The sequence below is a fragment of the Choloepus didactylus genome, chromosome 9 (genome assembly GCF_015220235.1).
Source record: "Choloepus didactylus isolate mChoDid1 chromosome 9, mChoDid1.pri, whole genome shotgun sequence".
In the NCBI taxonomy this organism is placed as follows: domain Eukaryota; kingdom Metazoa; phylum Chordata; class Mammalia; order Pilosa; family Megalonychidae; genus Choloepus; species Choloepus didactylus.
This window is the reverse complement of record NC_051315.1, coordinates 80,505,740-80,526,527: the sequence shown is the minus strand read 5'-3', so window position 1 is coordinate 80,526,527 and position 20,788 is coordinate 80,505,740. Positions and strand designations below refer to the sequence as shown.

At 37.1% G+C, this 20,788-nt stretch overlaps 1 protein-coding gene across 3 annotated transcripts in view; it reads left to right on the top strand.

Annotated features, from left to right (window-relative positions):
- Positions 1-20,788, top strand: part of OSGEPL1 (O-sialoglycoprotein endopeptidase like 1) — a 25,408-nt gene extending 4,620 nt beyond the window's left edge. Inside the window, exons 3-8 of one of the 3 annotated variants that reach the window (XM_037850174.1) lie at positions 1,614-2,001; positions 2,803-3,007; positions 3,104-3,252; positions 4,131-4,261; positions 19,629-19,735; positions 20,666-20,788. In XM_037850174.1, coding sequence (XP_037706102.1) covers positions 1,614-2,001; positions 2,803-3,007; positions 3,104-3,252; positions 4,131-4,261; positions 19,629-19,731 — 976 coding nt within the window. In that variant the 3' untranslated portion in view covers positions 19,732-19,735; positions 20,666-20,788. Of the gene's footprint in view, positions 1-1,613; positions 2,002-2,802; positions 3,008-3,103; positions 3,253-4,130; positions 4,262-4,372; positions 4,445-5,808; positions 8,636-19,628; positions 19,736-20,665 lie in introns of those variants that run through there. The other 2 variants (XM_037850173.1, XM_037850175.1) reach the window with 2 other exon arrangements.

Sequence of the window (20,788 nt, the reverse complement as noted above, 5' to 3'; positions counted from 1 at the left end):
TAACCTCTTTAAAAAAATCTCTGTCTGCAAAATACAGTTTTATCCTGTCCCTCTCATATTCAAGACCTCTTCCCTAGAATGCATTGCAAGATTATTTTGGTGATTTCATTCATCAGCAAACAAGGCCATAGGTGTTTGTTGTATGCAAGTTTGAAAACTCTGAGAAGGCCCTAGAGAGATATATATACCCTTAACCACTACATTTAAGTTCTTATTGAAATGTGCTGCCTTTCTTTTTTTTTTTTGCTGCAAACATTGTACTTTATTGATGGTATATAACAAGGTAGAGCTCTCTGAGTCCCTCCCCTTCTTCAGAGAATCTGGGGTGGAAGCTGTCGAGGATGGACAATTTTTAGTGTTGAGGGATCAAATTGGGGCTAGGACTCCCCAGCAGCTGACTACCTCTCTTCCTCTCGTGCTGTTGCTGGGGCTGGTGGACCAAGGGGCTCTTACGCCTTGGAGGCCATCTGGACCATAAAGTCCACCACCCTGTGCTGTAGCCAAATTCATTGTCATATCAGGAAATGGGCTTGAGGGCAATGCCTCCCCCCTCCCCGCCCAGCATCAAAAGTGGAAGAGTGGGTGTCAGTTAAAGTTGCATGAGACAACCTAAGTCCTCATTGTAGTCCAGGATGCCCTTGCTTCACCACCTTCTTGGCCACTTCCTCCAGAAGGCAGGTCAGGTCCATGATAGACACATTGGAAGTGGGGATACAGAAGGCTATGCCAGTGAGCTTCCCATTCAGCTCTAGGATGACCTTGCCCACTGCCATGTCAGTGCCAGTAGATGCAGGGATAATGTTCTGGGCAGCCCCATGGCCCTCACGCCACATTTTCCTGAAGGGACCATCCAGTCTTCTGGGTGGCAGTGATGGCGTGCAGTGTGGTCATGAGTTCCTCCACGATGCCCATGGATGACCTTGGCCAGGGGGGCCAGGCAGTTGGTGGTGCAGGAAGCATTGCTGATGTTCTTGAGGGAGTTGACTACTTCTCATGGTTCATGCCCATCACAAACATGGGGGCATTGGCCAAAGGGGCAGAGATGATGAGTCTTGGCACCACTCTTCAAGTGAGCTCTAGCCTTCTCTAGGGTTATATAGACACCCGTGGTCTCCGCAACATTTTTAGCACCAGCATCACCCCGTTTGACGTTGGCAGGATCTCCCTCCTGGAAGATAGTGATGGGATTCTCATTGATGACAAGCTTTCTGTTTCAGCTTTGACAGGGCCTTTGAACTTGCCATGGATAGAATCATACTGGAACATGTAGACCATGTAGTTGAGGTCAGTGAAGGTATCATTGATGGCAACAACCTGCACTTTGCCAGAGTTAACACAGCCAAATCCATTTATTTCAACCTTCACCATCATGTCTCAGGGATGTGGCAGCACTTCATGAAAAGATGTGGCTGTCTGTCAAGTGGGGAGGAGCAGAGAGCCTAGTTTGCTGCCTTTTAAGCCACACACTAGTATTTTAAAATACCTGAAATACTAATGTTTTAAGATATATAGTTATTAATTTGAAAATGTGCCTTCAGTTATAGTATATACTTTTTCATCCTCTATTTTTGCAATCTTAAAATTATAAGAAGTTCACTTTTTTTTTCTTTCAGAACAGGTGGGATTATTCCTCCAGTAGCTCAACAGCTTCACAGAGAAAATATTCAACAAATAGTTCAAGAAGCTCTCTCTGCTAGTAGAGTCTCTCCAAGTGAACTGTCAGCAATTGCAACTACCATAAAACCAGGACTTGCTTTAAGCTTGGGGGTAGGCTTATCATTTAGCTTACAACTGGTAGACCAATTTAAAAAGCCCTTCATTCCCATCCATCATATGGAGGCTCATGCACTTACCATTAGGTTGACCAATAAAGTAGAATTTCCTTTCTTGGTTCTTTTGATTTCTGGAGGTCACTGTCTCTTGGCATTGGTTCAAGGAGTTTCAGATTTTCTGCTTCTTGGAAAGTCTCTGGATATAGCACCAGGTGACATGCTTGACAAGGTAACATTTACTTAATTTCTCCATTCTTCTCTGTTGCGGTATCTGTTTCAATTAAATAGTGATAGATGAGCTACTACCATTCATCTAAATATTCCTGGGTAAGATCTCATTAGACTGAAAAAAAAAGTATGCGTAATAAGAAAAAATAAAAATAGTAGTTGGTCATAGTTTTGTAATAGATTCTTTCCTACCCATTCCTTATAAAATGGTAGGAGGTTTGCATCAGTACATAAAGGCTCAAATAATTTTCAGATTCAATTAAGTTTAGTCAAATAAGACAATATATGTGAAAGTGCTTTGTAAACTCTTAGGACTGTTCAAATGGGAAATATGAGGATATAAAGATTAATGTAAGGACATTAAAGATACACAAAATTCTGTGATTAAATCACAATTGCTGACATCATCAACAAGAAGTTTCCTTCTTCCTTTGCCTTGGAATACTACAGTCTATTGCCATATACAGAAAACACTACTGCCAGCAGCTGACATGATTGGAAGCAAGTGCAGTTTCAGATTTTTGAAGTTCATCATTAAGCAGTAATTTTCAACTTCAACCTCTTTTCCAACCCCAACAGAGAAACTAGACAGGGAAGCCATGAAATTGGCCACTATTGCTCAGATTGTCAAAAGGAGCAGTGTTGCTGTCTTGACTGATGACTGGCTATAGTCTGTATTTATAAAAGTATACCATGTTTTCTTCATGGAGGTTTTTTAGTAATATTTCAATTCTTTTACATCTTTTGATTTCAAAATATGCAATTTTATGACTCATAAAAAATGTTTATCGTTTTCTGATAGGTAGCAAGAAGACTTTCTTTAATAAAACATCCAGAGTTTTCCACCATGAGTGGAGGGAAGGCTATAGAGCATTTAGCCAAACAAGGAAATAAATTGCATTTGGAAATCAAACCTCCCATGCAGCATGTTAAAAATTGTGATTTTTCTTTTTCTGGATTTCAAAGCATTACTGACAGAATAATAATGCAAAAGGAAAAAGAGGAAGGTATATTCCTAATTAGCAATTTAATTACCAAATTATCTTATTTGACTAGATAAATAATATTGGATTGTGCCTAAAATTACCTGCTTGTATCTGTAGGTATTGAGAAGGGGCAAATCCTCTCTTCAGCTGCAGATATTGCTGCTGCAGTACAGCATGCAACAGCATGCCACATAGCGAAAAGAACACATCGTGCTATTCTGTTTTGCAAGCAGAGAGGCTTGTTATCTCAGACTGGTGCAGTACTGGTACGTGATTGTTATCTCATATAATACTGTGTAGTAGTTATTACTTTATATTATGTCACTTTTCTTCCAAGAGTTTAATTGACCTTATACAGGATGAAGAGATCTTTATGCCGTTTGCTGGCTCTGACAGTGTCAAATTATGTGAAATAGAGAAAACCCACAAGCAGCTATTTCTTGTACAGTTGTGGCAGTTTTATGGGACATCAGTATAGCCTGTGTGGAAAAAAAAGGCCAAAGCCCCATCTTCTCATTTAATTTAAAAGATGGTTTTTAGTAAAGAAACCAAACACAGAAAGTGCTGTCACTGTTTTTAGAAAAATTGGCTGGTTTCCTGCAAGACTGTGTTCCTTTAATGAAATACCTTTAAATGTGCTTAAAAGCCTTGATAAAGTTTAACTCTATCTTAAACCTTATCTTTTGAAAATTATAAACTAAAGTGGGAAAATGTCTAAATGATGGTATACTTACAAAATTATACCATGAATATTACATGAATATTAAAGATAAAAGTGTTTCTTAAAATTAGGTAGTAAAATCAAAAAATGCTTATAAGTTAAATGTACAAGGTCTAAATTATTGGTGTACTATGATTGCAATTATATTAATGAAATATTTAAAAAAAAGATTGGAAAAAAAAAAAAAAGATTGGAAGATACAAACATGCTACCAGTAATTATATGCTAATATCGAAATTGTCATTGATCTTTTTCTTCTCCAGATCTTTATTACATAAATACAGCATTTGCCCATCACCCACCATTATCAAAATATGATGTTTTCTTATTGTAGAATATTGGTAGTTTCCACAGGTTTCACTAACAGTTTGGTTCATATTCATATGTAATAGCTGCTAATGTTGGTCTTCTCAATTCTTTCAGGTTGTCTCTGGAGGTGTTGCAAGTAACCTCTATATCCGAAAAGTTCTGGAAATTGTAACAAATGCAACACAGTGCACTTTGTTGTGCCCTCCTCCCAGACTGTGCACTGACAATGGCATCATGATTGCATGGTAAGCCATGGAATGTATTTGCTTCTCTCAAAATTATGTAAAAATTTATTGCCATTTCATCATACAAAATCTTCCTTTAAATCTTATATATCTTAAATAATTCTTATTTAGGAATGGTATTGAAAGATTACGTGCTGGTTTGGGCATTTTACATGACACAGAAGGCATCCGCTATGAACCGAAGTATGTGAACACTTCATAACCTTTATGCAAATTGTATTATAGAAGTCAAATTCTAGATTTTGCTTTTATATGTGAGGTTTTCATTGACATTCCAGTAGTACTTGAAGAAAAATCACATTAATTTCTTTCATGAATCTAAGAGGTTGGCAGCCTTGTAAGAAATATTTTTGCTACAATACCAAATTATAAAAGTTTTGACAAATCGTAAATGAATTACAAACAGGTAATGGGTAGGGGTGATGAAATTCCCTCATTTAGGATCAGAATGGAATTGATGTTCATAGCCTGGACTTTTGTTATGTCAAGAAGATCTTGGGACCAGTGGTATGCTGGGAAACTTAAGGAAAATGTGCAAAAAGCATTTCAGGTGTGAGACTGGTTGTGATTATGCTCTTCCACAAGCAGCTGAGAAATAGCCAAAAAATAGCTGTTTATTGCAAGCCTTTTTTCCTCTCCCAAATCAGAGTTCCAAGGAATAGCTCATATTTTTAATTTGCCTTCAAGTTCTGGTCTGATAGTTAATTCTGGAATATTAAATGACAATTCTTTTTCATAAGCTAACATAATTCTACTTGAACATTGTTTCATCTGACTATAATGTCAGCATTGTAGTCCATACTGTGGACTGTACTATATGAACCACAGACTATTAAGGCTGATCATAAATGAACACAATTTAGTTAGGAGTGTCAAAAGGAATCCCTTAGGTTGATAGCCTAGTGTCTACATAAAGTATATCCTCTGATCCACTTCTGCTTGTGGCAGCATTGAGGCTGGAGTTGATGGCTTTTTCCTGGTTGGGGTCCATTCAAAACCTTATCTTGGACATCACAGAAAAGGAGAAATCTGAGGCAAAAAATTTACTGAGTAGGGTAGGAGCTAAGATTTCTCCTGCCAGTACTGACAAAGGATGGTAGAAAGGGGGCAAGTCAGCTTTTGCTGACTTTTGCTAGAGCTGAATTGATAAAATGCTGGGGAATTTCTAAAATATGAATGGCTGCAGGTTTGATTTTAGCTGTATGGTAAAATGTTTTGACCCTTTCAGCTTTGTAGAAAATCATAAGGCATTCTTCTTTATTTTTCTATTTCATTTTAATGTTTTTAATTAATTTATTTGCAATATTTGGGAGCAATAAAACTATTTCTTTAAAAAGCATCTCAAAATTTAAACTAGCCTTCCCTCATTATCCTGACTTACAGTTCTACTGTCTTTTTGTGGATTTAAAAATCATCACCAAATATGGTGATTTATAGATTAGATACTTACACTGTTTGTCAGAATGCTAAGCCAATAGTTTGCAGAACTGTTAATGGATCATGAAGCAAATATTTGAAGTAATGTGATTTGTCTGATTATGTTGTAGATGTCCTCTTGGAGTAGATATATCAAAAGAAGTTGGAGAAGCCGCCATAAAGATACCACATTTAAACAAGATGATTTGATTGTTGCTTATCAAAAAAAATCCCTAGAGGTGGTATTTCAGCTTTAAAATTGTCTTAATTTTTTTAATATATCAAACTGTAGAAGATATATGCTATGAATTGTTCATAAGAGCGTTCTCTTAGTGTGATATTTAACTTGCTCTTCTGAGAGGCTATAATAATGTTACAGTCATATAAAAGAATATAATTTTTATTATCAAAAGTAAAACAGCTTGTGGGAAAAAGAATGTACTAATGTTGAGAGGCAGAAAGAAAAACTTTGGAAAAAATAGTGATTCTGCCAAATCCTGGCCCTATATTCTCTAGGCATAGATCTTTTTCTCCCTTTTACAAAATCAGGATAGTAGAAGCTATTTTTTGACCCCTACTGAATCATGAGCCTGAATTCTATAATGAGAGAGCAGTTTTAGAAAGGGAGCCAGGTCAAAGTTGTATCAAATCAGAGCATTCCAAATCAAGACAAAAGATGACTTTCTATAATAGAACATACGTTCTTAATTATTAAAATATGTTAATTATTCTCTCTGGAGAAATGGAATATGTCTATTCATTTCTTAAAATCCATCTAATTTGAATTTTTAAAAACCTGGCATGCAAGTAATTCTTTGTGCGTATTGTACTCTTTAGTTGGCCACATCCATTCATACCCATTATTTTGTAAATTGATCAGGTGAAATAAATGAGATGGAAAAGGGTTTTGTTTATTTAAAGTTTTTGGTAATTTTCTTTGAATCTGAAACTTTAAACTGCAGATATAATATTTTTTTTTCCCTGCCTTGATTAAAGCAACTGAATGTATTGTCCTTGGAGTATAAGGATAATGCTACTGATATATATATGTTCTTTGAGAGGTTTTACCAATAGAGGTGGATTTATATTAAATCATCTATACTGGACCAAGTTGTTACCCTTCCAGTCAGTCACTTGGTATATTGAAAAACTGAGGGTTAAGGGTAAAATTTTAGAGTGAAAAGGTTTCCTATTTAATTGTCCCTAAGGTGACCCTCCCTTTTGGGAAGTGCCATAAGTAATTCCCTTTTTAGAATTGTGATCATAGAGTATTGCTTTATGATCATTCATTTTATCCTAGAAATAGAAACTGTAATTGCATATGAAGGAACACATAGAGATAGTCAGAGTTCTAAAGCTTTGCATTCTTTTTCATTTTAACGAATTGGGGTGTAGGTATTATCTATCTATCTTAGTCTATAAATATCATTTGTAAGAAACTATTAGTTTATGAATTCACATTTTACATTTGGATTTGCATTCTGTATCAGGAATCTGAATTCACAAAAAAGAATTCTAATTATTTCATGTGCTATTCTATTCAAAGTCCATATAAACTATGGAAGAAATATATAGCAAAATTTCCTCCCACTACCACAAATATTATAAAATAGGGATACCTAAAATGTAAGTTCTTAAAATTTCGAAGTATAAAAATTGTACAAGGTGTGTAAACACACATGTCAAAATTGACATCATGATATAAATAAAGGAAACTACAGATAAAGAAGGCAAATTCTGGAGTCTTCCATTTCTTTAGGCCTTTCAGTACTAGGCCATAGGGGGAAGAAAAAAAGAAGGAAGGGAAGAAAGGAGAAATAGGAAGGGAAAGGGAGGGAGAAACATTGAACTCGATAATGGCAAGCATGTGTCCTAACTAAAAGGCAGCTTACAGTACAACTAAAAGGCAAGCAAATTGCTAAAATTCCCTATATCTTGAGGCCTTTCTCATCTTATACATGACTAAAAAATAAAAAGGAAATAAAAATAATCCTTATTGGAGTCAGGGGGCCTTTACTTGGACTTCTGGAGAAATACTTTAAGTTTTAGGAGTGGTAAGATGGTCTAAGCCAAAATAGTCAGTAAATGTCTATGTTATCAAATACAAAGAACTTCGTTCCTTATCCCTGAAAAATACAGTCTATAGCATACCTGAAGCTGGTTTCAAAATAACAGTTGCTGTCAAAGACCTTTCTTACATTCACAGATGCTTAATATTTTTGTTGACATGAATTCTCATCCTTAACAGTGCTAAATGAATGGCATAGTTTATTTGATTTATCCCTTTCTAGTATAAAATATGCCATCCCCCTCCCACCTCCATCACCCTCACAATTCCTGTATTTTAGGAACAACCAGAAAGTTGTGACCAAACAATCTAGAATTAAATGTGAAGATTAAAGATGTCTCTTACTGTTCAGGGGTTACGAGCATAGGCTTTGAAGTCAGGCACACCGAAAGCCCTTAGTACATGTAGGAACCACCATCATCATCATTGTTATATTAAGGCATGTTGGGGAAAATAACTAATTAACATATATGTTCAGTGCTTATTGCAGCCTAGGTAGAGATGGATTATAGCAGACCCTCAGACTGTATGGAGGCAATTGAGCAAAGAGGACACCGAAGCCCAACTTGCTTTGGTATCTATCATATCCTTCTGCTGCTGTAAAAAATGAGCAGCAAATATATGCCAAACTTGTATCTTTTGGAAACCGTGGTCTTTGGCAAAGACATCAAGAAAATGGTTCTAAGCCACTGTACACTTTCCAGGGCAAATCAAAAGTGTGCTCTACAACTATGGAGAATGGTAACCCTGGTGGCTACGTTTTTAGCCATACTTGTGTCCATTGATGGGCAATGAATTCAGATTTTATTTTTAAATAAAATGTTTTAAAAGTATACTTCCATACAGACTATAACCCTGGAAAGGAATAAGAAAAACAGATAACCTAAGATAATTTCTTGGGGAAGAATAGGAACATGTTGGAAGTAATGTAGTTATTCTAGGATATTTGTTTTTTCTTATTCTTTTGTTTGGTTTTGTTTGAAATGGTTTTTTATTGTCTGTTTTTTAATTTTTTGATAAAAGTAATTTAAAAAAATGAAAAAAAAATGCAGAGCCCCCCTGAGGAGCTGCGGGAAATTGCAGACAGGATGTTAAAATTGGTGGATCGGGGCTTCCTCACCTGGATGGTTGCTGATGTTCTCACAAACATTGAGGACTGGCAGGTTGATGTGCCAAACCCTCTATCACAGGACTTGCCTTTAGAAAGCCTGTTACTGCAAAGGAGAAGCTAGGCCTGCTTACAATTGTGCCTAAGAGTCTCCCCCTGAATCCCCCTTTGTTGCTCACATGTGGCCCTCTCTCTCTAACTAAGCCACCTCAGCAGGTGATCTCACTGCCCTCCCTGCTACCTGGGACCTAATTCCCAGGGGTGTAAATCTGCCTGGCAATGCAAGATATGACTCCCGGGGATGAATCTGGACCCAGCATCGTGGGATTGAGAACATCTTCTTGACCAAAAGGGGTATGCAAAAGGAAACGAAATAAAGCTTCAGTGGCTGAGAGAATTCAAATGGAGTCAAGAGGTCACTCTGGTTGACAGTCTTAAACACTATATAGATAACACTTTTTAGGTTTTAATGTATTGGAATAGCTGGAAGTAAATACCTGAAGCTATCAAACTCCAATCTAGTGGCCTTTATTCTTTTTTTTTAATTTTTTTTAAAATTTTATTTTGAAATAAATTCAAACTTACAAGAACAGTTGCAAAAACAATACAAACCCCATACACAGAACTCCAGCATACCCTGACCCCCCTCCCCCGATACCCCAATCCACCAATTTTAACATCCTGTCACACCGTTTCTTTCTTTTCCTCCCTCCCTCCCTCCTAACTATCATCCATCATCTATTGCTCTGTCTTCTGAACATGAGAGCAAGCCACACACATCCTTGAACAGACGATATAATTCACATATACATTTCCCATGAACAAGAACATTCTTTTATGCAATCCCATTAAGCACAGCTAAGAAGTTCAAGAAATTCAACATTGATAAAAAGCTTACATTCTATATTTCCTTTTGTTTTTTTTTTCTTATGTCCCAACTATGTCCCTTTGAGCCTCCTCTCCTCCATCCGCAGATCCCATCCAGGATCATCCTTGGCATTTAATTCTCATTATCTATTTAGACTCTCTTTTTTTTTTTTCAATTGTGGAAACATATATACAGCCTAAATCTTCCCATTCCAACTCCTCCCTAGCATTCCATTAGTGGGATTAATCACATTTAGAATGTTGCAGTGCCATCACCTTCCCACCATCCATTACTAGAAATTTCCCTTCATCCCAAACAGAAACCCTACATTCAATTCTTAACTCCCCATTGCTTCTTCCGCCACTTCTCGTAACCCCTACTCTAGTTTTCATCTCTATGGTCATGTTCTCTGATACTTTCTTTGTGTTTACCGTAGGGCTTAAATTTAACCTCTTAAATCTATAACAATCTTGTTTTTCTTTGATACCAACTTAACTTCAATAGGACACATAAACTATGTTCCTATACTCCTCCATTCCCCCACCTTTATGTAGTTCTTGTCAAAAATTACATATTTCAGGAGGAGCTAAGATAGCAGCATAGAGAGGAGTGGAAGACTGTTAGTCCCCCCCTGGAACAATACATAAATGACCAAAAAACTAGTAAATAACCTGGGATAACTGCAGGGAGACAAACGTGACTGTCCACTCATCATCCACCAACCTGAATTGGGAGGAATGCCTGAGATCACAGCATAAAATCTGTAAGTAAAACTGCAGACCTGCGCTGAGAGCCAAGAGCCCCTCCCTTACAGAAGCCTTGCGGTGCTAGAAAGCAGCACTCTCTCAGCCCAGCTCCAACTGGGGTTTTAATGCTAACTACTCAATACAGACAGCAAATCCTTAACAAGCAGACAGAGGTCTTTGGTGACAACTCACCTTGGGAGCGTCAGAGGACATGTCTGTCTCAGGATGGGGAGCCCAGAGGATTGGGTGCTATCTCTGGCTGATGGGTGAACCTGGGAGCTTTTCTGTCCCTTTCTCTCTCTGTGGAGAAAACCTCAGCCATTTTCAGCCTGCAGCGCTTTGCAGTAAAGACAGCCTCAGCCATTTTAAAATCATAACACTTTGATCAGCAGAGTCAGAGAAACAAAGAACTTATTGATATGCAGATGACATCTCTGGAGGGGGCATAGCTCCCCAACAGGAAAGGGAGGAGCCCGGCTCTACTGCCCGCCTGTCAGGAACCAGACCCCAAAGCCTGGGGGAGAAGAGCCACAGGCCACACCCTCTTACAACTGCCAGTGACAGGCTGACACGTGCACCTGCTGGGCAGAAAATCACAGGTTTATCAATCCTCTAAGAAAAACCATCAGGGAAACCAGATACTGAATATTTCCTCCTTCTGTGACCTGAGCCTGTTCTCATCTGGGAAAACCTGATTGGGGTGGCCTAGGAGGTCAGATGCCCAGACAACAGTAAACTACAACTACACTATGAAAAACAAAGCTATGGCCCAGTCAAAGGAACAGATGTACACTTCAACTGAGATACAGGAGTTTAAACAAATAATGCTAAATCAATTCAAAAAGTTTAGAGAATATTTCGCAAAAGAGATAGAGGCTGTAAAGAAAACACTGGGCATACATAAGGCAGAAATCGAAAGTTCAAAAAAACAACTAGTAGAATCTATGGAAATGAAAGGCACAACACAAGAGACAAAAGACACAATGGAAACATACAACAGCAGATTTCAAGAGGCAGAAGAAAACACTCAAGAACTGGAGAACAAAACACCTGAAAGCCTACATGCAAAGAAGCAGATGGAGAAAAGAATGAAAAAATATGAGCAACATCTCAGGGAACTTAAAGATGAAACAAAGTACAAGAATGTACGTATCATTGGTGTCCCAGAAGGAGAAGAGAAGGGAAAAGGGGCAGAAGCAATAATAAGAGGAAATAATCAATGAAAACTTCCCATCTCTTATGAAAGACATAAAATTACAGATCCAAGAGGCGCAGCGTACTCCAAACAGAATAGATCTGAATAGGCCTATGCCAAGACACTTAATAGTCAGATTATCAAATGTCAAAGACAGAATCCTGAAAGCGGCAAGAGAAAAGCAATCCATCACATACCAAGTAAGCTTAATAAGAGTATGTGCGGATCTCTCAGCAGAAACCATGGAGGCAAGAAGGAAGTGGTGTGATATATTTAAGATACTGAAAGAGAAAAACTGCCAACCAAGAATGCTATATCCAGCAAAGCTGTCCTTCAAATATGAGGGAGAGCTCAAAATATTTTCCAACAAACAGACAATGAGAGACTTTGTGAACAAGACACCCGCCCTACAGGAAATACTAAAGGGAGCACTACAGAGCGATAGGAGAAGACTGGAGTGCGTGGTTTGGAACACAATTTTGGGAGATGGTAGCACAGCAATGTAAGTACACTGAACAAAGATAACTATGAATACAGTTGAGAGAGGAAGGTTGGGAGCATGTGAGACACCAGAAGAAAGGAGGAAAGATAAAGAATGGGACTGTGTAACTTGGTGAAATCTAGAGTGTTCAACAATTGTGATAAAATACACAAATATGTTCTTTTTACGTGGGAGAACAAGCAAATGTCAACCTTGCAAGGTGTTAAAAATGGGGAGGCATTGGGGGAGGGATGCAATCAACGTAAACTGGAGACTGTAACTAACAGAATCATTGTATTATGCTTCCTTTAATGTAACAAAGGTGATATACCAAGGTAAATGCAGATAAGAGTGGGGAATAGGGAGGCATGTTAGACACTTGACATTGGTGCTGTTGTCTGACTCTTTACTTTGATTTAAGGTTACTTTTCCTTTTGCTACTCCTAGCTGTCATTTTTTTTCCCTCTTTCTTTTGCCTCTCTACCTTCTTTGACTCTCCCTCCTGCCTTGTGGAAGAAATGTAGATGCCCTTATATAGACAGTGGTGAAGGTGGTGAACACATAAATGTGTGACCATACAGAGAACCATTGATTGTTTACTTAAGTTGGAATGTATCGTGTGTGAACAAAACCATCTTAAAAAAAAAAAAAATGGGTTGATGACAAAACCTCAAGGGCAATATACTGAGTGGAATAAGCCAGACACACAAGGACAAATATTGCAGGATCTCACTGATAAGAACTAATTATAATATGTAAACTCATAGACATGAAATATAAGGTATCAAGATATAGGACGACACTTAAGAATGGGGAGCGGTCGCTTAGTATGAGCAGAATGTTCAACTAGGATGAACTTAAATGTTTGGAAAAGAACAACGGTGTCGGTAGCAAGATGTGAGAATAACTAACAGCGCCGAATGGTGCGTGAATGAGGTGGAAAGGGGAAGCTCGGAGTCATATATGTCACCAGAAGGAAAGTTGGAGGTCAAAAGATGGGAGTGTATAAAACTGAATCTTATGGTGGGCAATGTCCATGATTAACTGTACAAATATTAGAAAACTCTTCCATGAACCAGAACAAATGTATGACAATACAACTAGAAGTTAATAATAGAGGGGCATATAGGGAAAAAATATATACCTATTGCAAACTATATACTACAGTTAGTAGTATTTCAACATTCTTTCATAAATAGTAACAAATGTACTATACCAACACTGCGAGTCAACAATGGTTAGGGATATGGGAGGATTTGAGTTTCCTTTTCTTTTTTTTTTTTTTTTTTTCTTTTTACATCTTTCACTTTATTTCTTGTCTGGAGTAATAAAGGTTCTAAAAATTGAACAAAAATTAAGTGCGATGATGGATGCACAGCTGTACAAGGGTACCAGGGGAAATTGATTGTACACTTTGGATCTTTGGATAATTGTATGGTATCTAAACAATCCCAATAAAATTTTTAAAAAAAATTACATATTTTATATTAAGTCCAAAACGACTGATTTATCATTACACTTTATGTATTTTAGATCCTGTAGGAAATAGTGGAGTTACAAATCAAAAATACAGTAGTATTGGTATTTATAGTTACCATGTGATCTTTACTGGAAATCTTTATTTCTTCATGTGGTTTCAGTCAATTGTTTAGTGTCCCTTCCTCTCAGCCTGCACAGTTCCCTTTAGCATTTCTTATAGTACTGATCTACTGGTGATGAAGTCCCTCAGCTTTTGATTATCTGGGAATGTTTTCATCTCCCCCTCATTTTTAACCTCCAGGTGTTTGTGAATTTTCTACGTCTCTGATGGTTATTGACTTCTATTTGTATTCCATTGTGGTCAGAGAATGTGTTTTGAATAAATTCATTTTTTTTTTAATTTACTGAGGCTTGTTTTATGTCCCAGCATATGGTCTATTTTGGAGAAAGATCCGTGATCACTACAGAAGAATGTGTGTCCTGGTGATTTGGGATGTAATGTTCTTTATGTCTGTTAAAATTTCTCTAGCTCGCTCTCTCCTTTGTTTCTCTGTTGGTAGGGCTCCCTTTAGTAGCTGAAGTAGGGCAGGTCTTATATTAGCAAAATCTTTCAGCATTTGTTTGTGAAAAATTTAAGCTCTCCCTCAAATTTGAAGGAGAGTTTGCTGGATAAAGTATTCTTGGTTGGAAATTTTTCTCTCTCAGAATTTTAAATATATCATGTCACTGCCTTCTCGCCTCCATGGTGGCCACTGAGTAGTCACTACTTAGTCTTATGCTGTTTCCTTTGTATGTGGTGAATTGCTTTTCTCTTGCTGCTTTCAGGACTTGTTCCTTCTCTTCAGTATTTGAGTCTGATCAAAATATGTCTTGGAGTGGGTTTATTTGGATTTATTCTATTTGGAGTTCACTGGACATTTATGCTTTGCATATTTATATTGTGTAGAAGGTTTGGGAAGTTTTCCCCAACCATTTCTTTGAATACCCTTTCTAGACCTTTACCCTTCTCTTCCCCTTCTGGGACACCAATGAGTCTTAAATTTGGATGTTCTATTTTATTTACCATATCCCTGAGATTCATTTCAATTTTTTCAATTTTTTTCCCCATTCTTTCTTTTGTTCTTTCATTTTCCATTCAGTGGTCCTTGAGGACACTGAGTCATTGTTCAGCTTCCTCTAATCTTGTACTGTGAGTATCCAGAATCTTATTAATTTGGCCAACAGTTTCTTTTATTTCCATAAGATCATCTATTTTTTTATTTACTCTTGTAATTTCTTCTTTATGCTCTTCTAGGGTCTTCTTTATGTCCTTTATAACCTGTGCCATGCTCTCGTTTGTCTTTAGTTCTTTGATTAATTGCTCCAAGTACTGTGTCTCTTCTGATCTTTTGATTTGGGTGTTTGGGTTTGGGTTCTCCAAATCATCTGTTTTTATCATATGCTTTAAGATTTTCTGTTATTTTTGGCTCTTGGCATTTGCTTTATTTGATAGGGTTCTTTCAGGATATGAAAAAGACCAATCTCTAATTTGTCAGATCTACAGCTTGGTGGTGTACACTTTCTCTAACTAAACAGCAGATGGCATCCACGAATCACCTATTCCCCTCAAGTCAGTTCTCCCCAACTTTGTCTTTGTGGTGTGTGGGGATCTGATCCTTGTGGGGTTCTATTGGTGCACTAAGTTTGGGTGTGTTGTTGGTGCTGTCCACCCTGAATGTGGGGCATGTGTCTGAGTGGTTAGGGAGGGAGGACAGCCTTAATAATCAAACCTCCCAGGTGTTCCAGGAGATCTAAGGCTGTTGCAAGAGTCTAAGCCTTCAGTTCAGTCTTGCCACAGATTGTCTCTGCCGCTGACCCACAAGTCCTTGATATTGGCGTAGGGTCCCTGGGGTTTCCAAGCGGGTCCACCTTCTCAATCGTGCTCTTCCAGGACCTCTGCTGAGGGAAGGCTGTGCCACATCACAAGTGCGCGCTGGCCCTCCCTGGAAGCCCTGGGCCGCTGGGCCATGCAAGGGGGTTCCCAACCTGCTGTAAAGATGGCTGAATGGTGCATGTTAATTTCCTCCTTTTCGCACAGCTCCGCCTTCCCAGCTCCAGGACAATTAGCTGTAGGTGCACTAAAGGCCACTGTCCATGGCCAATATTGTGGCATGTGCGTGGTGCTGCAGGAAACACTCCCCGTCACACTGGGACCCTTCGCGCAGCTCTGGGCTGTGGCTCTGGCCCCAGGCAGGAGCGTCCCCAGCCCGCCGGGAAGATGGCTGCAAGGGGCACAGTTTCTTTCTCCTTTTGGATCCCCTCTGCCCTCCTGGCTCCAAGACAATTAGCAGCAGGTGTGGGAAGAGCTATCTTCCACGCCAGATATTGAGGCGTTGGCACAGCCCATTCCTGCTGCACTTCACTGCATGGTTCTTGCCGCTGTATCTGCAGCCACTCCCAGGTTTTGTTTTTTTTTTTAAAAAGAACTAGTCCGTCTCCAAACGCCAGCCTATGGTTTCCCACACCACAGCGCGGCCACCGGACTTTTCAGCCAACTCACTCACTCATTTCAGCATGCAGACTTCCGGTTTCACCAAAATCATGGTCCCTGTGGATTTAGCAGACCTTGTCCGGCTGGTGCATCACTGGAACTGGTGTTCTGGGTCACTTGCTGGCTTTTCTTTTTCATGGAGGTGTTTTTTTGCCCTGTCTCACCTATCCACCATCTTAGGTTCTCTCTCCCTTGATCCTTGAAGATGATTGTATGACAATATAGCTTACAAGGAGTGATGGTGTGATTTTGAAAACCTTATGGATCACACTCCCATTATCCAGTGTATGGACAGATGAGTAGAAAAATGGGGGCAAAAAAAAGGAAAAATAGGGTGGGGTGGGGGGGAATGATTTGTGTGTTTTTTCACTATTATTTTTTTATTATTATTATCACTTTTTCTGGTACAAGGAAAATGTTAAAAAAATAGAACAGGGTGCTAAATGAACAACTATATGATGGTAATGTGATCAATTAATTGTATATTTTGGATGATTGTATGGTGTGGGAATAAATCTTAATAAATAAAAAAAGTATACTTCTCAGATTTTAGAATACTCATGCATTTGTAATATTTATCATTAAAAATCTCAAGGTAATATAGTGAGTTGTTGAAGTGAATCCAGGCCCCTTTAACCCTGCACACCAATTTTTAAATGTTGCTAACAATTCATATGTATATACTAGTCATACCACAGATGCCAGTTGGTAGATTTTAATTGATATAAGTGTAGGCATTCTATTACAGAAAGTTTACTCATTTTTGAAATCAGAACTCTGACGTGATGTTAAATTCCAGTAGACATACTAAGGAGTAGCTGTTTAGTATCAGTATTAAGAACTTCCATTGAAAAAGATTACTCAGGAATCCTTTCATACTAAAATGTTTTTATAAGGCTTCTGGTGGCTCTGGGTTGGCTTTCTGTACATTTTTACCAAGTTGGCTTAAAAGCACTATTCTTGGTCTTGAAACTTGTATAATATCTGATGAAGTTGCAGATGAAAAAGTAAAAATATTATGAGAGACAGTGGTCTTTTTTGTTGTTCTGAAGAGTCCCATGAAGTTAGTGACAGGAGGTATTAAAGTCAAAGAATCTCTTGGTTGAAGTTTAGGTTTTGATTTTCTTCGGTGCTCTTTCCCTAAAAATTAGAAAGCCACAATTAATTACCTTTCTTGAGCTTGAAAGTCCTAAGTACAGTCTCATTACTTCCAGTTCTATATAATTTTATTTTCATTACATCACTTAAACATACTAAGAGAACAGATCAGTAAGTCACAGACTTGTAGATTTTGGAGACCAAAAATTTGTGGGGACAAGTATTTGATTGCCAACTTTTTATTATGCCAAGTTGGCACTAATAAAAGAGCAACTGCCAACTACTTTAAATATTATTTTATAAAAGAACAGATATTTTAAAACCAAAAGACAGTGGAAAAAACATTATTCCCAAATGACGGACTTTACATTGAAAAATTATTGATTTTATCAGAAACTCACTACATTGTCCCTACTTTTTCTTATGTTATCAAAAACCAATGAAAACTTCCCTCAGATACTTCCTGAGGAGTATCCCTTTTCCTGTCTCCCTTGCTTTCCCTTTCCATTTGTGACTCCAGCAAACTGTTCTTAATTTCTGAACGGTTCCATCCTTTACTTTGGCAATAGGACAATTTACCAAGTAACACTGATTTTGGTCCTACACTAAGCACATATGAACAAGCACTAAGCAAATACATGAAATCAGTCACTTATTTTTCCTATTACATGTCTATTAGGAAGGAATGAGTAACATTATAAGGTCTAGACTCTGATCTCTGCAGACCTAGGCCAGTCAGTCAGTCAGTAGTCACATACTAACTATGTTCAAAAGTGTAGAGTATCAGTGGGAAAAATATGGACTCTGCGCTAAGAATTTATAAAATAGGTAAGTTTTACACAACAGAATAGGAAGAACATAGTTTTCATACTTACATGCTGTTTAAATAATGACATATCTACTCATGGCTTGTGAAAAAAAAAGCAAAGAGAGGGATCTTGGTCAAGTGTTGTTAGTAGGGAAGGCCTTCAAAGAAAAGATTAACATGGACTTGTAATTGGGAAGATGTTTTAGGGAGATGGAATTACAAAAGCAAAAGATTACAGATAAATTTTTAGGGGGGTAGTGTCTACATTTTGAGTTTTTAGAAATGGAACATAGAATTATAAAATGTAAGAGCTAGAAATTGCCTTAGAAATAAAAGAAAAATCAGTTACCTTTTTTAAAGATGGGAATTATGGATGGTCCTCCATTTTTCTCCAGACTAAAAAGAAAACATTTTTATCTGAAAAACTATATATATATATATATATATATATATAATATATATATATATTTAAAGACTTAGTGTACCTAGGTACCATGTTCAATGCCTGATGGTCTAATTCATACATGCTAAACCTGTTAAGCATACCTAATATAGCCTGGTTTTGCCATTACTAAGTAGCTTGATCATTCTGTTCTCATGACATTTGCTTATACATTAAAAACCTTAATTTACTTAGCATTCTATTGACCAAATATCTTGATTAACTGAATCACATGTTTACCAGTTTTGTATTCATTAACATTGATAATGATCATCGGAGAATCCTAAAACATCCTCTGAAACATCAGAGAATTTTATTCTGTTGTTTAAGTAGAAATTTAAATTTTAGTATTCAGTTTATTATACAAATATTTCTGTATCCTTATACTCCAGTATAGATTAAGAAGTCCTGGCTCTTTTTAAAATAACAACACTTTATAAAACAGAGAGGTTCCCATAATTAAAGAAATGCAAATTAAAACCATCTAAGACATATTGTTGAGATTTTGGGAATTCTCATACACTGCTGTTGGGAAAACAAAATGTTGCAACCTTCATGGAGAGTAATTTGGCAATATCTAACAAAACTACATATGCATTTACCCTTTGACTCAATAATTCAACTTCTGGGATTTAATCTGAAGATAACACTGTCACACATATGAAACAACATATGTACAAAGTTACACATGGCATCATTATTTCTAATATCAAAATATTGGAAAAAAGCTAAATATATTTTAATGGAGATTGGCTGAAAATATATTCACAAATTGTATACCACGTAGCTATAAAAATGAATAAAGATCTCTGTGAACAAATAAAGAGTAATTTCATAATATATTGAGTGAGAACACTTTGTGGACCCCTAGGGTTTACGAAATGCATTTTTAACATATTACAATTTATCTTCAAATAATATACTTCTTCATATATACTATGAGCCTTACAATATACTACTTCTCCCACTTTTGTGCTAGTGCTATTACACATTTCTTCTACATTTGTAATATATTGTTATTATTTTTGTTTAAAATAGTTTACTTTTGAAGAAATTTTTAAGTGAGGGGAAAATGTCTTATTTGCTCATATATTTACCATTTCTATCACTTTTCATTCCTTTGTGTAGCTCGCAGTTTTTATTTGGTATCATTTGCCATCCACCTGAGAAACTTCCTATAATATTTCTTGTAGTGCAGCTCTGCTGGCAACAAGTTCTCTCAGCTTTGTAGAAAGGTATGTTTTCATCTTTATTTTTAAAAGATATTTTCACTAGGTATAGAATTCTTGGTTGACATACTTAAAGTTGACATTCCATTCTCTTCTGGTCTGCTGGGTTTTGATGAGAATTCTGGGAACATTCTTTGCTCCTCTGTACCTAACGTGTCTTTCCTGTGACTGCTTTTAAGATTTTCTGTGTATTTACTGGTCAGCAATTTTATTTGGATGTGCATTTTTGTGGATTTCTTTTGTTTATCTTGTTTAAGGTTTGATGAACTTGGATCTGTGATTTTATAGTTAACATCTAATTTTTGAAACTTTTCAGCCATTTTTTTCTTCAAATATTTTTTCTGTCCCCCTTCTGTTCTCTTTCTGTGACTCCTATTACAATATTAGAGTGCATGATATTGTCCTACAGGTCGTTGACACTGTTCATTTTTTTTCTGTGTTTTTCCTCTCTGTGTTTCATTTTGGGTATTTTCTGTTGCTTTGTCTTTAAGTTTTCTGATCTTCTGCAGTCTATCTTCTGTTAATCCCATTAGTGAAATTATCATTTCAGATATTACATATTTCTTATCTCTAGAAGTTGTTTCTATTTAAATCTGTGATTATATTCTCTGTAATTATATTCATCTTTTCTTTTAAATTGAGCATATTGAACATAATTTTGAGAGCTTTCTTAAAATCTTTGCCTTAATTCCATCATCTCTGTCATTTCTGGATGTGTTTTTATTGACTGATTTTTCTCCTGATTTTGAGTCACATTTCCCCTCTTCCTGACATATCTAGTAATGTTTTATTGGATGGTGGACGTTGTGGTTTTATATTGGAAAGTGCTAGATTTTGAAGTATTCCATTTTAAACGGTTGGACTTTTTCTGCCAGTCAGTTAAATTACTCATGGATTGGATAAATCTTGTTAAAGCTTATTTTTAACCTTTTTAAGGGAGGGTCTGGTACCCAAGGGTGTGAATCTCCCTGGCAATGTGGACTATGACTCCTGGGGAGGAATCTAGACCCAGCATCGTGGGATGGAGAACATCTTCTTGACCAAAGGGGAATGTGAAAT